The sequence below is a fragment of the Cupressus sempervirens genome, chromosome 6 (assembly GCF_028749045.1).
Source record: "Cupressus sempervirens isolate cs-2001-9-10 chromosome 6, ASM2874904v1, whole genome shotgun sequence".
Taxonomy (NCBI): Eukaryota; Viridiplantae; Streptophyta; class Pinopsida; order Cupressales; family Cupressaceae; genus Cupressus; species Cupressus sempervirens.
Window position 1 is genome coordinate 224,422,706 of NC_143123.1, and position 15,144 is coordinate 224,437,849.

Sequence of the window (15,144 nt, forward strand, 5' to 3'; positions counted from 1 at the left end):
TTTTGGTGGCCAAATTGTTATCAAATCATTAAATGGCTTATAATAAAATTATAATTTAACTTAATAATTTCACTTAGGTTGAGGGTTGAGTCACCATTGGAAGGGTCCATTCATTTAATTAATTATATGCCTAAGCCAAGTATTAAATGTTTTAAAGTGATGTGTTGGAGAAGCTTCGTAAGTGAAGTTACATTTTGGAAACAAAAGGCCATTTGGAGATTATAAATATGAGCTCATTGTGAAGAAAAATTATCCAATTTAATATTATTTGCTTTTGTTGTCTTTGTGACATTTCTGAGTTTGAAGTTTTGTGCCCTTGCTGAAGTATAAGAGTTTGGTGTGCTTGACAATTCACAACTGAGGTATTGTGAATTATTATCTGAGAATTTGATTCAGTTGAATGGTTGTGGTTCCCTTTTATACTACTATATATGGGAATCTTGTCAATGCTGAAGGTTTGATATTGAGAGTTTGGAATTGAGTTCAGTTACTGTTTTGTGTTTGGATGCCCATTGTAATTGCTAGCTGGCATCTTGCATTTCTAAATATTAAGTAATCAATATCCGAGTTTGGGATGTGGTTTGTAGTCTGCCAAAAAAACTGATAATCTATCTGGGAATTGGCAGTGTGTGAATGGTCTCTGTTAAGTCTGAATTTTGGTGTCATCTATTTGCAATTTCAAGTGTCTGGGGTTCCAGTTCATTGGGGTTAGTGCATTGGGAAATTTGGGCAACATTTATCACAAGCAAATTGGCGTCAATCTTTAGAAGGGAGCATCTGAATTCGTGTGGCATTTCTTCTGCATTTCAATCTGCACTTTGGGCGTTTGGATATAACACCTGTTGGGCACATTATCTTTCAGAAATTTTGGCATCTGTTAGAGATGCTGCAGCTGTGATTTCAAACGCCTATATCAGGTGATTGTGCCTCCTTCTTCAGAAAATGCTCGAGCTGGTGACTCTTGCAATTAATGTGACTTTCACAGGACAAGGGTTGTGAATTCTGAGTTAGCAACATACAGACCTGGAGAAGCACTTCAAAGATCAGGTGCAAATATTTGATCATGCAAGAAGTTTTGTATTGCCTAATAAAACACATGTTTGCCAATAATTTTTGTGAAGTTGAATGTCCATAGTTATTGTTAGTTGTTTCAGATTTATCTATGAAGATTCTTTCTTATAAATACTTCTATATTTCAAAGTCCAAGGAATTTCAGTAGTACTTAACATAAGAAAAGGGAGATTTATATGTGCATTTGTCAACACAGTTAGGGAAGTGGCATGTTTAGGAATTACATATCAGTAATATGATACATTCACTCATTTCAAATTTTATAAGTTGGATTGTTCTGAAATTTGATTGAGCACTTAGTTATTTGGGAAAATTAATTTGCTTTGTGTAATACCATCCAATCCGAAGTGGGGTTCCAGCTGGTCTCTTGATATTGGTATATGAGTTTTTCTTTGCCAAGTGTTTGACGAATTGTCGAAAGATTAAACTAAGGTGTGTGATAAAGTTATAACCAATAGGGGTTATTACAGTGGTATCAGAGCAATTTCCTGCCAGTCTACAGGAATTGGGCTCATAATTATTTGATAGCATTTGTTCGTTTTGGCATTCAATAGTTATGAATGGTGAGAGGAGATGCATTTTTGAGTAGACATTATACTCGTAGAGGGCGTACTTCACCACCTAGGGATGAAGAACCTGTGATACAGTTTGTTATTCTGAAACAATCGAATGTGTTAGTAAATGAGTTGAATCAAAATCACAAATGAATGACCCAACTGATTTCAAATCCAAGATTTGAGCAGAGTGTGATATCACTTTTTCGAAGAGTGAAATATGATGATACAGTGGCGGCTATAGATGTGCGAGACATTTCTTATGAGACACATGAGTTGGACACAATGGATGTGGAGTATGACGGGAATTCATGTCTGGTTGAGTCAAATGATACAGTTGTTGACATGAGCCCCTAGGATTGTGTGTTTGATGGCGATGTAGTGATAGTGGAGGTAGGAGCATGTGAGGATACTATCATATTAGTAGCCACTTCTATGTCGGTTGAGCCATCTACTGAGGAGTTTATTAATATGCATGTGGTTGTAGATGTGTGCTCTAATGTTATCAATGATGAGGTGAGTGATGTAGAGATAAAGTTATGTTATACTATGGATCAACATAGTGTTGATGTCCACTTCGTGGACAATCCGATGTTCGACATGGATGTAGCATTGTCTTATGACAATTTGTTTCTTGAGGTTGTTGTTGATCACTCACCTGAGTGGAACTAGGCTCAATTTTCACCATTTGCAGACACGATTCAATTTTCTATAGCCACAGTTGGCAATGTTCCTGTAGCCATGGATTTTAATAAAGATGTAGTTGCATCCATTACAGTGACATGTATTGTTGGGATGAGTGTATTTGTTGACATCGGCAAAGAGCCCCTTGTTGCACCAGGTTCTCTTGTAGCTACACCTTTTGTGGGGACATCACACTTTGTGTAATAACTCCAATCGGTTATAACTTCTTCAAACTCCAACTTCTTTTTTACTTCAGTTGTTTGACATTTCGTCAAACACTTTGCAAGCCAGCTCTGATACAACTGTAATATCCCTTCTCAATTCAAACCTCAACTTGTTGATTTGTAGGTCAAGGAAAATTGTGATCTCTATGCTTGTTGTTTCTGAGTTTTAGGCTGATTATGTTTGCTTGAAATGATATCAAAGGGAATCTAGAGCCTGTGATTGATTACTACTATATGTAAGAAAAAAACTAAATGCATATGCAATTCTCTTTTGGCTTTTCAAATGCATATAGATGAATTCTAAATGAAAAACGTGCACTTAACAGCCAGTTGGTATTTTGTCAAACACTTGACATGCATACTATTATGTCAATCATGGAAGATATAAATATGCACATTACATAAAATATATAGACCTGCAACTTATCACGCCTTCAGTGAGATATTTTCTAATTCAGTGCCTAACATAATATTCCGAGGGTCTTGGCTTTGCAACTCAAAAAAAGACTGAGTAGAAATGACATTATAAATCTGATATAAAATGTGCATCTACAGCTACTCATGACAGCCACCTTTACAATGCCAAGTGACCAATTTAAATGATGCAAATTGATTGTAGAACCTGATATACAAATCGTCAAATGAAGGAGATGAAATTGCAATCATAATCAATTCAAGTACTATATTGTAGGTACTGTTCACGGCATTGAAGTAGCCAACAATAAATGTATTCTCCAATTTAAGCACAAATAGAATTCCAAAATGAAGCTCTCCTAAATGCCAAATTCAGTGGATATTTCACCACCTCAAATGGTTGCAACACTGAAGAATTGACACTGTCCAATGGCTAACTAAAATAAAAAACCCTTAGTTTCTTCTCTCAAGTTTATATCAAATGCAATTGACAATAATCGGATGCCTAACTATGAAGCTCTCGCCTCTATTTATTCTTTTCTGTCACCCCTTCTAGAAGGAAATAAAATATTATTTAGTTGCACTCTCTAGAAGCTTACCCCATTCCAATGCAATAATTAGTTGTACTTCTAGAAGAATGCACTCTCTAGAAGCTTCCCCCTTTCCAATACAATAATTAGTTGTGCTTCTAGAAAATTAAATTAATTAAATATAAATCACCTTTAGATTTATTTATTTGTTGATTTTAATTTAATTTATTTCTCCTTATTTCTCCACTTAGCCTTTGGAGAATGAAAAGCTAAGAACTCCATTGAGAGCCCAAAAGATGGGGGACATTACACTTTGTTGGATAGTTTAGATGTTTAAGAGACTTTTCATGAAGTGGAGATCAACCTGAATTGCAATAGTTATTTTGATTGTTCTAAATAGGGGATTTTGAAATGTGTTGGTAATGGTTTCTGTATTGGTGTTCACTCTCTAATAGTCATTTGCTTCATATATATGTGTGTCTATATATATACATGTATGTTTCCTAGTTGGTAAGACAATGTTTGTCAATGTCTTATGCTCAATTGAGAAATTACATACATATTTACTTCTATCTTGGAATCATTTCCAATCTTCTCTTATTTTAGCTCACTTTGCAGCCAGCCATTTGTAAGAACCAATGGGGGACATAGGACCAACTCTACAAGATCCTCTTTTTCTGGTCATAGTTCCATGTTCTTATGCTTGTGTTATAATATTGTCTTTATGTTATCTCAGACAAATGAATAAAATGCTACTTACTGACATCTTAATTAACTCTATTCTATTGTTTTTGCAGAGATACTTCAGCCTGTCTTATGTCAAGGCATAGATAAATGAACTTAATAGATATATAAGGAAATTTCGTAGCTAAACATTAGTGAAGGAATTCCTTGTATATTTCTATACGAGTTAAACTAAAGTTCCTTTAAGATGGGTTTTGTATAGATTACTGTATCTCATATAATAGAAATATATGTGATTCAGATTCTTTGATGTTTCATGGTTCTACTGAACAGATGGCTTGAAGTATCTTTATTTTTAGATGATTTTTTGAATTTTGTATGCGTTGAATTTCAGAGGATTATCACGCATAGGTGAGCTTGTTTGTTACTATGATGCTCAGGTGTCATTTGCATCTCTTCAACCAATAAAGCAATATGAAGAGCATGAGGTATAAAACTGTTGCAAAGCATGAGTGATATGGTGAAGGCTTTTAGTATTTACTAATGTGCCCAATAATCTTACAAATATTCTTTGATTTGCGTTAGGAAAGAGTGTGCTGTAGTCTGATTATCTTTCATTTCATTTAGCTCCTAATAAATACTCGAATTTAACATTTGTAGTGGTTTCTACAATATGCAGGATGTGGTTACATGCATTTCAATGTATCCACCCAACCATTTTGTCTTCATGTCAGGTTCACGTGATTGTACAATACGCGTATGGGATTGTCGTACTGATCGATGCATCGGTGTGATATTTATCTTTTGTGCCTGTTTTATTATTTGAGTAGGCAAGTTTGAATCTTTCTATAATTTAAGATGCAATGTGCATGTGCTTTTTCTAGGCTTGCTTGGTATGGGAAACACAGGAAAATTCAAAGCACATAATTCTCTTGTTACAAGTATTGATGCGGATGAATCAAGTATGGTGATCTCATGTGGGCTAGATGGATACGTTAACCAATGGGACTTACGTGTGATGGCAAACAAGGTAGTGTTGAAGCTTTTTTCCTTTCAATGTGGGGGGATGCTGGTCATTTATTTCAAAATGAAAAATTAAAAGGCAAAGGAATATGGATTAGCTAAAGGGATATAGCTGTGTTTTGTACAAATTCAGAATATCACTGTGACAGGCAAATGATGCTTTGCTCTCAGCTGCAACTGATAAACGCTTTCCAGCAATACCATACACTGACCATTACCTGTTAATAACTATTTGCTACTTTGAATATAATTATGAATTTTTAAATTCCATATAGACAAAATTATCATTTTTGTGATAGGATGGCCAGCCAGTGATTTTGGATATTGATTTTATGATGAGGCTATCCAGATAATTTTTTGGTGATCATTTCTTTTATGCATCACAAATGTAATATACCCTTTACACTAACTATCTATAGTGTCTGGGAGCCCATTTCTGTACTTCTAGCGGGCGATGGGTTGCTAGATAAAAATAATACTCGCGAGGATGGGTTTTGCTTGTTTGCCACTAATATATTTATAAGTTTTGGGCCATTTCCTATATTGTAGGTCATTTCTATGTTTTAGGAGGTTAGTTGGAGACAAGGCAAGCACCATTAGTATCCTTATGCAAGATTTATCCTACAATGGACCTTTCTATGGTTGACAAAGTTCCTTCCTTTGGCAATTTCTTAGTGTATGCCTGTTACAACTTATTTGCACCCTAGAGAAAACATACTCCAACTTCCCAGGTGCTTTTGGAGGGCTACTGATGATAGGATCATTGCATGCAGCTTTTCATTGGATCTAAGTGCAAGTCAACTGTTTATAATGCTTTATTTCAGATCTTTTGGATGATTAGTTGTCAAGGCTCAAGATTTGATGGCTAGTTGGGTGATAAAATCTTACTACACTATTATCATGTTATGCGGTACTTGATTATTATGTGATATTAGTTTTATATTAAATAATAGTAATCTCTACTAAGTGACACCTAAGCTAGGCACCTAGCATTTGCAGTATCTCAGTAGATAGATGGAGTCTGCCCAACAATGAGAAAACTTTTTTATGTCTTTTTAACATTTTTTAGATCTAGAGAATGTGGCTACTTTAGCCTGCAGTTATCTACCACTTTATGAAGGAAAATGGTTGGATCCAAAGATCAGAGGAACGAATATTTAAGGTTTCTTGTGGGCAATGTCAGCCATAGATTTCATTAATTTTCTCTTTTCTATTGGTATCTGTATAATGATTTGCTTGGTGGCTTGAGCAGCATTATAAAACAACATCAGTTTTGATTTCTAATGATATTGCACCTACTTGAGTTCAAATTAGTTCCACATTATGATTCTATTGATGTATTCCTGGTGATTTATTATTATTCTCTACTGATGTATTCCAACTAATTTTATAAATAAATGATAGCTCCAATTATTGGGGTAAATTTTTAAAAAAAATTAGTGCGGTAGATTGGCCTTTTCTTTCTTGACATCATTTTAGTTCAATACATAATAGAAAAGAATAGACAGATGGTATGGTAGCGGTAACAAAGTTGTTTTCTTTTGAGCTTGTGAATCATAGATAGAGAAGGGAGACATTGACAAATGTGGAAAGGGCAACTCTATTCTAGAATAACATGACTGGGATTTAAAGGGATCAAGGGAGAATGGAAGGGCTAGCGACACAATAATTGTCTTCAAAATAACATGCCCATTGGCATTTCTATGCAAAATCTGGATTCACTCCTTGTTAATAGATTTTGGAAAGGGGAAGGCTCAATTTCAAATAGCTCATTAGTGGCTGGTGAAATGGATACCATTCTATCGTTTAAGTCAATGTTTATACAAAGGGAGAAAAGGTTAGATTCTACGACCATCACTTTAGAGGAGTTAAAAACACCTTTTGTAGAGCTTGAAGGGAAATTGAAGATATCAGGTCTATAATTACTTTTTCTGTTTCTTGGACATGTTGATAAAGATGTATCTGGGTAGTAGAGCCTAAAGTAGCAATGAAATTGAGGAATGAGAGGTTTGCGTCATCAAATGAATGAACTCAATGCTACTACTTGCGATGGTAGGCACAAAATATTTGTTTGAGCATTGTTGCAACAGGTGCACATCACATTCAACCCTATGGTGGAAGAGGATGCCATACAATTCACCAGATTGCATTTGCAAGATGCTGCCTTTGATTAGTGGCACCACAGCGTGATCACTGAGGGGCATAACTTTGTATGATTGTTTGATGATTTCCGGTAAAAGATTTTTGGACTACTTTTAGTGGAAGGATTAGGAGTACATTAGGGATTTTTCTGAAATCATACAATATACTTTATTGTAGTCATATTTTAATAAATTTTGATGATATGCTGTTGCATGCTCATCATTTTGTGATTCTATTAAGAGGCATTGATACCTGATCTTGGACATACTTTCATCCTAGCCTAGTGACTACGTTTAGGTAGTGGAGAGGGATTTTCAAGAGGATAGTATGCCAGCATGTTTGATTTACTTTCAAAGAGCTCGATTTCCACCATCACACCCATTGTAAGTAAAAGGATCCATGAGGAAATGTAATAACCCCAACTGGTTATAACTTCAACAAACACCAAATTCTTTTCTAATTCAATTGTTTGACATTTCATCAAACACTTTGCAAACAAGCTTTGATACCAATGTAATGTCCCTTGCCTAAACTAACTGATTTTAGCTCAAGGAATATTGTCAAACATTTGTATGCTGCCTTTCTCTTTTCTAATTTTTTTTTGTGTTTTACATTTTTTGATATAGTTTGAATGATGCTAAGAAATTTAGAATGTTCGCAAATGATATTACAATACCTCTTACAATGAACTAATATGCAAGTGCAGTTCCTTTTGGTATTTTTTTAATTCATATACATGGAAACTAGATATGGAATGTATACCTACAGCCAACTGACATTTCTTCAAACAATTGGCATACAACTACTGTGCTCATCATATATGCTATTAGATGGACATTTCATCAAACAAATAGTATGCAACATATATCTCCTTTATGTAATTCATTCCCATGTACAATGTTGCTATGAGTTTGCCAAGACAAATGGGCTTACAATAATGACTACAACAATGCCAAATCTTATTCTAAATTATCACTTACAACAACAAAATTATATGCCTAAAATTACAATGCTAACTACTAATAGTTGCAAGAGGAACCTGATAATAGTGAAGCCCATGGATGGAGATGAAAGTTGCAATCAGAATCAAGCATAAATACTGTAGTGCGACATTGTTCACGCATACTGTAGCAGCCAACAATAAATGTATTCTTCAATTTAAGCACAAATAGAACTCCAGAATGAAGCTCTCTTGAATGCCAAATTCAGTAGATATTTCACCACCTCAAATGGTTGCAACATTGAAGAATCGACGCTCTCCAATGGTTAATTGAAATTAGAAACCCTTAGTTTCTTCTCCCAAGTTTATATCAAATGCAATTGACAATAATTGGATGCCTAACAATGAAGCTTTCGCCTCTATTTATTCTTTTCCCTCACCCTTCTAGAAGAAAATCAAATATTATTTAATTGCACTCTCTAGAAGCTTCCCCCTTTCCAAGGCAATAATTAGTTGTACTTCTAGAAAATGCACTCTTTAGAAGCTTCCTCCTTTCCAATACAATAATTGGTTGTGCTTCTAGAAAATTAAATTAATTAAATATAAAGTCACCTTTTAATTTAAATTTATTTAATGACTTTATAAGAAATTAATTTAAATAATTTCTCATTAATTCTCTACTTAGCCTTCGGAGAATGTAAAGGCTAAGAACTCCACTAAGATGGGGACATTACCAAGTACTCTCTGATAGTACGTCTCCTCAAATTCCTCTCCCTGAACTCAATGATAGCCTCTGGTACTAAAGCCAATTTCCCCTCATCGTCCAAGGGTGGAAGCACTGTAGAAGGAACAGTCTGGTGTCCTAACACATTTTTGAGACGTGACACATGAAAAATATTATGGACTTTGCTCTCTGCCGGAAAATCCAACTTGTAAGCCACCTCTCTCACTCTTCTGATCACCCTTAAAGGCTCATAATAACGTGGCTTAAGTTTTTTGGCACCACTCTTCTTGAGAGTGGACTAGTGGTAAGGCTGCAACATCAAATATACCATATCACCTACCTCAAAAGTCCACTCAGTCCTCTTCTTATCAGCATACTGCTTCTATTAATTCTGTGCCTTAGTGATATTATCCTTAAGAGCCTTCACAATGTCTTGGCTCTCCTATACTTAGTCTCCAACACTGGGCACTCTACTATCTGATAGCAACAAATTCATGAAACTGGGTGCCTCATATCCATATAATGCCATGAATGGTGACATCTGGATAGACATGTAATAAGTGGAATTATAACAATATTCACATAGATATATCCACTTAACCCAAGCCTTCTGTTGCCTTGCTATGTAATTCTTGAGGTATCCCTCGACCCATTTGTTCCCTATCTCTTTCTGACTATTTGTCTGGGGGTGGTAGCTAGTACTCAGAGTGAGCTTTGTCTTGCACAATATGAACAACTCCTGCCATAAGTGACTCATAAACCTGCTATCCCTATTGCTTTCAATGCTTCGAGGTAAACCATGCAACCTAAATACCTCTCTTAAGAATAAATCTGCCACCTGTGTAGCAGTGTATGTAGTATTGATTGGGAAGAAGTGGGAAAACTTTGTAAGCCGATCAACAACAACATATATACAGTCTCTACCTTGCTCTCTCAGGAGTCCCGCGATGAAGTCCATGGATAAACACTCCCACTTGCTATCAGGAATCAGAATTGGCTTAAATAAGCCGATTGGATAAGAGTGCTCCTGTTTATTCTGCTGGCAAGTAGGACACTCTCTAACATATTGCAACACCTCATCTTTGAGCCCTTTCCAAGAAAAATGCTCATGAATCTGCCGGTAGGTTTTGTAAAAACTTGGATGTGTTGCCATAGGTGAGTCATGATAAACTCTCAACACCATCCTCTTCACCTTTGATCTTGGCACCAAATAAATCTGCCCTTTCTAAATGATGATCTCACTCACAAGGGTGAAATCACTATTCTAGATCAATCCATTTATGAATCTCGATGCCCATGTATCCTTTGCATACTCTGCAAGGATCAAATGTCTCCCATCCTTTGATATATTATTCATCAAGCTCAAGTGGGGTCTTCTTGACAAGGCATCTGCTACTACATTCTGTCTCCCTTTGAAATAGGCAAGGTTGCACGGGTACGTGGGTACGGGAATGGGAACGGGTACGGGTACGCATATTTTTCAAAATAGGGGACGGGGTTACGTGTGTATGCCTAATTTTTTTCTATATAATTAATATTTTATAGAAAATATAAAAACCAAAATATATGTCATGAGTCATGACATTGAGCATTCAAAACAAGAAATTTGAAAATATGAGCCATAAGTCAAATTATAATATATATACAAACACACACACGCTATTGCTGAGTGTTTAATGTTTAAAGTATTTTTCATAATAGGGGATGAAGGTACTTGGGTATGTCAAACTTATTTAAAAATTATACTTCTATATTTATAAAAAATCTGAAATTATGAGTCATGACAATGGTTTTTCAAAACAAGAACAGTAATAAAGTTTGCAAATGTAATGTATTGTTTTCAGTTTCAGATTTGCTATATGTTTGAAATAGTAATACATGATAAATGCTTAGATGCATAACAAAGAAGGCAGACTTTAAACATGAACAAGAAGATCCTAAATCATATGATAATGACATATTGCAAATGATAAACTTATGACTTGAACAGTGATAAGGTTTATTGTTAATGAGTATCAAAGTTTCAAACTGATTTGGTATTGAATTAAGTTTAATAAACAACAAGCTAATACAAAAATTAAAAAACCAAAAAAAAATCAGAATCTTAATCAAGGTCCTTAGCTATGATGCTCTCCATCGAGTACCCGGTAGGTGGGATACGTGTACTCGGTACTTGGGTACGTGGGTACGAGTACCAGGGTGTGGGTACGAGTACCCATGCAACCTTGGAAATAGGTAATATAAAAATCATATGCCTATAATTTACTTACCCATATCTGTTGCCTGTCATTAGGATTTCGCTGCCCCAGGAAATGTTTCAGGCTACTGTGGTCGGTTTTTATGCTAAATTTGCTACCCACTAAATATTGCCTAAATTTGGCCAAAGCATGCATTATGGCCAACATTTCCTTATCATAAATGTTTAAGCTCCTTTCAGCCCCCCTGAGCTTCCTATTCTCATGAGCAATCGGGTGCTTGTCCTGCATAAGCACTGCTCCAACACCTTCGCCAGATGCATAACAATGCAACTCAAAGGTTTGCTAAAATTTGGTAATGCTAGCACTGGACAAGAAGTCATCAACTCCTTGAATTTATCAAAACACTCCTATGCCTCGAGTCCATAAGAAAACCCCCTTTCTCATTAAGTCCGTCAAGGGTTCTGCATGCTTGGAATATCCACTAACAAACCTCCTGTAGAACCCACAGAACCCCAAGAATCCTCTTAACTATGTCAGGTTCACTAGAGTAGACCACTCAATAATAGCATGAATCTTTTCAGCATCCATGCGTACTCCCTGAGCACTGATAATATGACCCAGATATAATAACTCTGATAATCCCAAATCACATTTTGATTCTTTTGCATACAAGGACTCCCTGCTCAGAATGCTCAACATAGTGTCCAAGTGTCACAGATGCTCATCCCATGTCCTATTATACACTAGGATGTCATTAAAGAAGACTAATATAAATTTCCTCAACTGATGCTGAAAACCCTGTTGATTGTGGATTGAAAAGTAGCTGGAGCATTAGTTAGCCCAAATGGAAAAGCTATAAACTCAAAATGGTCACAATGACATTTGAATTTCGTCTTCTCTATATCTTGCTCTTGGACTCGGATTTGATGATAGCCTAATCTCAAATCAATTTTGGAGAAAAAACATGCTCCATTTAGCTCATCTAATAACTCATCAATCTGTGGGACGGGATACCTGTTTTTGGTAGTCTTCTTGTTCAGGACCCTGTAATCTATGCACATCCTAAGAGTAACATCCTTCTTCACCAAAACCACAGAAGAAGCAAAAGGCGACTTACTTGGTCTAATGTGCCCCATAACAATTAGTTCTTTGATGGTTTTCTTGATTTCATCCTTCAATCTCTTTGGATGCCTGTAGGGTTTGATCATGATGGGTTTAGCACCCTCCTTTAACTCAATAATATGCTCAATACCTCTATTTGGAGGTCTACCTGGTGGTATTTCGTCGAAAACTTTGTAGTGCTTGATTCTCAGTTTCTATATGTCTTGGTGATATTTTGATTTTTGCTGCCCCTGTGATGGCATTAAAGTGCAACGGGCTGCCCACTTAACCTGGTCATGTCTGAACAAGCTCTCCATATGTCAGCAAGACATCATCCTAAAGTCATTGTCACGAATGGCCTCAAGTATATAGGTCTTCACCTTTGACTGAAACTTCGTCTCCATATCTCTCAAGTTGAGAGTGAACTCCCCTATGTCATGTAACCAAGTCATACCCAAAACCAAATCTATATCACCCATGTTAACAACATAAAATTCTTTTTTGAAATCAAAATTGTTGATCTTTAAGGGTAGACTTGTAATCTTCCTGTCACATTTGAGGATGTAGCCATCAACTACCCTCACTCTCAGACCCTCAAATTGCTTTGTCTGTATCCCACGCCTCTCAATCAATTTGGAATCAATAAAATTGAGTAGCACATTTATCAAGCAAAGTAATAACTTGCTGACCAGCCAATGTCCCTCTCATCTTGAATGATCCCTCTTGTTGTACACTAGTGATGCGGACCTTCTTAAGTCTACCCTCAGTCTTCTCATTACCCATAACATCTGTGCCTTTCTTTTCTTCAATTGATTCTTCATTTTTCAGATTGCTGATCTGAATTTTCAGAATCAGAATCCTCATAATATGCCCACATAACCCTGTTTACTTTCCCTTTTGGCCTCAAGGGATAGTCCTGGTTCATGTCATATGGCCCTTTGCAATAAAAACAAAGTTTTTACTTCCTTAAATCATTCTCTATCTGAGCAAATGATTTATTTTTATTTTCAGCCTTTGTTTCATTTTTGTCAGATTTTTTGAAGAATGGTTTGTCTTTGCTAGATGATGCACCCTTTGACTGAAATTTATTAAGGCTGCTTGTTCCATACTTCTAGCCTTCTTAATTGCTACTTGCAAATTGAATGGATCAAAGGCTTTTACCCAACCCTTAAGTGGTTCGGATAATCCCTTCGCGAATAAAACAACCAATCTCATATCTAATATATCTGACACCATAATGGATAGCCTCCGAAAGTCACTAATGAAATACTCCAATCTGCTTGTCTGTTTTAATCGTGCCAACTCCTAAAGTAGACTTCTGAATCCTTTTTATCAAACCTCTCTACCAACTTGTCCACGAAGTCTTGATATCAAGTCACTTGGTTATGTTGAAGGGTAACCACCCCATGGTACCACCAATCATGTGCAACTCCATCTAATATGTAGCATGACATATTTTATTGCCTCCACTTCTGTCATAGGTCTCAGTGCTAAGAAGGTATCAAGCTTGTGAATCCAAGCTTGCACTATCATTCTGCTACTCCCATCAAATGTAGTCAAGGAAAGCTTCCCTATAGCCCGCTTTAATTCATTAACCTTGCCACAAGGTCTCGTATTTTGTCTGACTGCACAGTAGTGTTCTCTTCTTTGGTTCACAAACTTCTCAAAATTCATTCTCTCCCGTACGTGCAGTGCCAATAATTCTCATTCATCATTAGCAGCCATAAGGATGTCTGCAAATGTCCCATCCTCAACTTCCTCTGCTGGCTCTTGTACTGGTTCCTCTCTAACAAAGGTACGATGTGTGGGCCTGTTTGCTGTTCTGGAATGAGTTCTATGAGCTCTAGGTGATCCCACTGCACTCCTGTTATCTCTTTGTTACTGATTTCGTCTGTCCTGTGGTTTCATATGCTCAACCATGGTGGTGAGTGCCTGCAAAGCCTGAACCATCCGCTTTTGTCCTGTAACCATTGCTTTGAAAAATTCTCTTGTTTCTTGATCCTCATTCCTATTGTCTCTTGGTGGGCTACGCTCTTGCCTGTCACCCACGGTGTCTAGTTGCGTGTCAAAATCTTGTTCCCTGTCAAACAAAGCTTGCTTGCAAGTGTAAAATCTATGAGAGCCAACCCCAAGTGGTTGCATGTGATTGTTAAACCCTCAGGATGGCAGGATTTAGCTCTGATACCAATGTAATAACCCCAACTAGTTATGTAATGTCCCCTCTTTAGTTCGACATGGCATTGATCATGGATTTGCCTATTCCAGACTCTCGTAGGCAAATGGTGTGGAAAGAGAGTCAATTCTGCGGATCAGATAGTCATATCTTGCTCTTGAAGAAGTGTTAAGAGGTTATATTTTATCATTATGTGATATTGGGGCCCACATGTTATAATTTTAATTTGAGTTGCACTTTTTATTTTATAAAATTACTTTATTATAAAAAAAGTGCATTATAATGAGAAATTATAAAGGATGTTTCTAGAAGTTCTAGCAACTTCTTAGAAAAGTGAATAAATAGAGGGCTGGGCCTCTCATTTGGATATGCTTGGATTGGAGAACACTTCTACTTCTTCATTGTGAAGACATTTGTGGACTTTGGATCTGCAAATTATTCGATCTTTGGGAACGAATCACTCCCTTGGATTGGCGACTTTGAGGGTGTGAAATATCACCTGAATTGTTGCATAATTGGAGTTGGTATTCAACCATCTCATTGGAGCTTATTGAGAATTCGTTGTTAGGGTTTGTTTTGGTTGGAATAAGGATTTCAGATTTGCCCTATCATTGGAGAAGCATTTGACAAGAGTTTGAAGACAGAATAGGTGCATTTTTTCAGAATTGGCAAAGCAGGGTTC

General features: G+C 36.4%; 1 protein-coding gene across 3 annotated transcripts in view; it reads left to right on the plus strand.

Moving 5' to 3' along the window:
• Positions 1-15,144, plus strand: part of LOC149552084 (uncharacterized) — a 266,469-nt gene that overhangs the window by 200,949 nt on the left and 50,376 nt on the right. For all 3 annotated transcript variants that reach the window (XM_089787555.1, XM_089787557.1, XM_089787558.1), the window contains 3 exons: positions 4,556-4,649; positions 4,841-4,949; positions 5,046-5,191. In XM_089787555.1, coding sequence (XP_089643681.1) covers positions 4,556-4,649; positions 4,841-4,949; positions 5,046-5,191 — 349 coding nt within the window. The remainder of the gene's footprint in view (positions 1-4,555; positions 4,650-4,840; positions 4,950-5,045; positions 5,192-15,144) is intronic.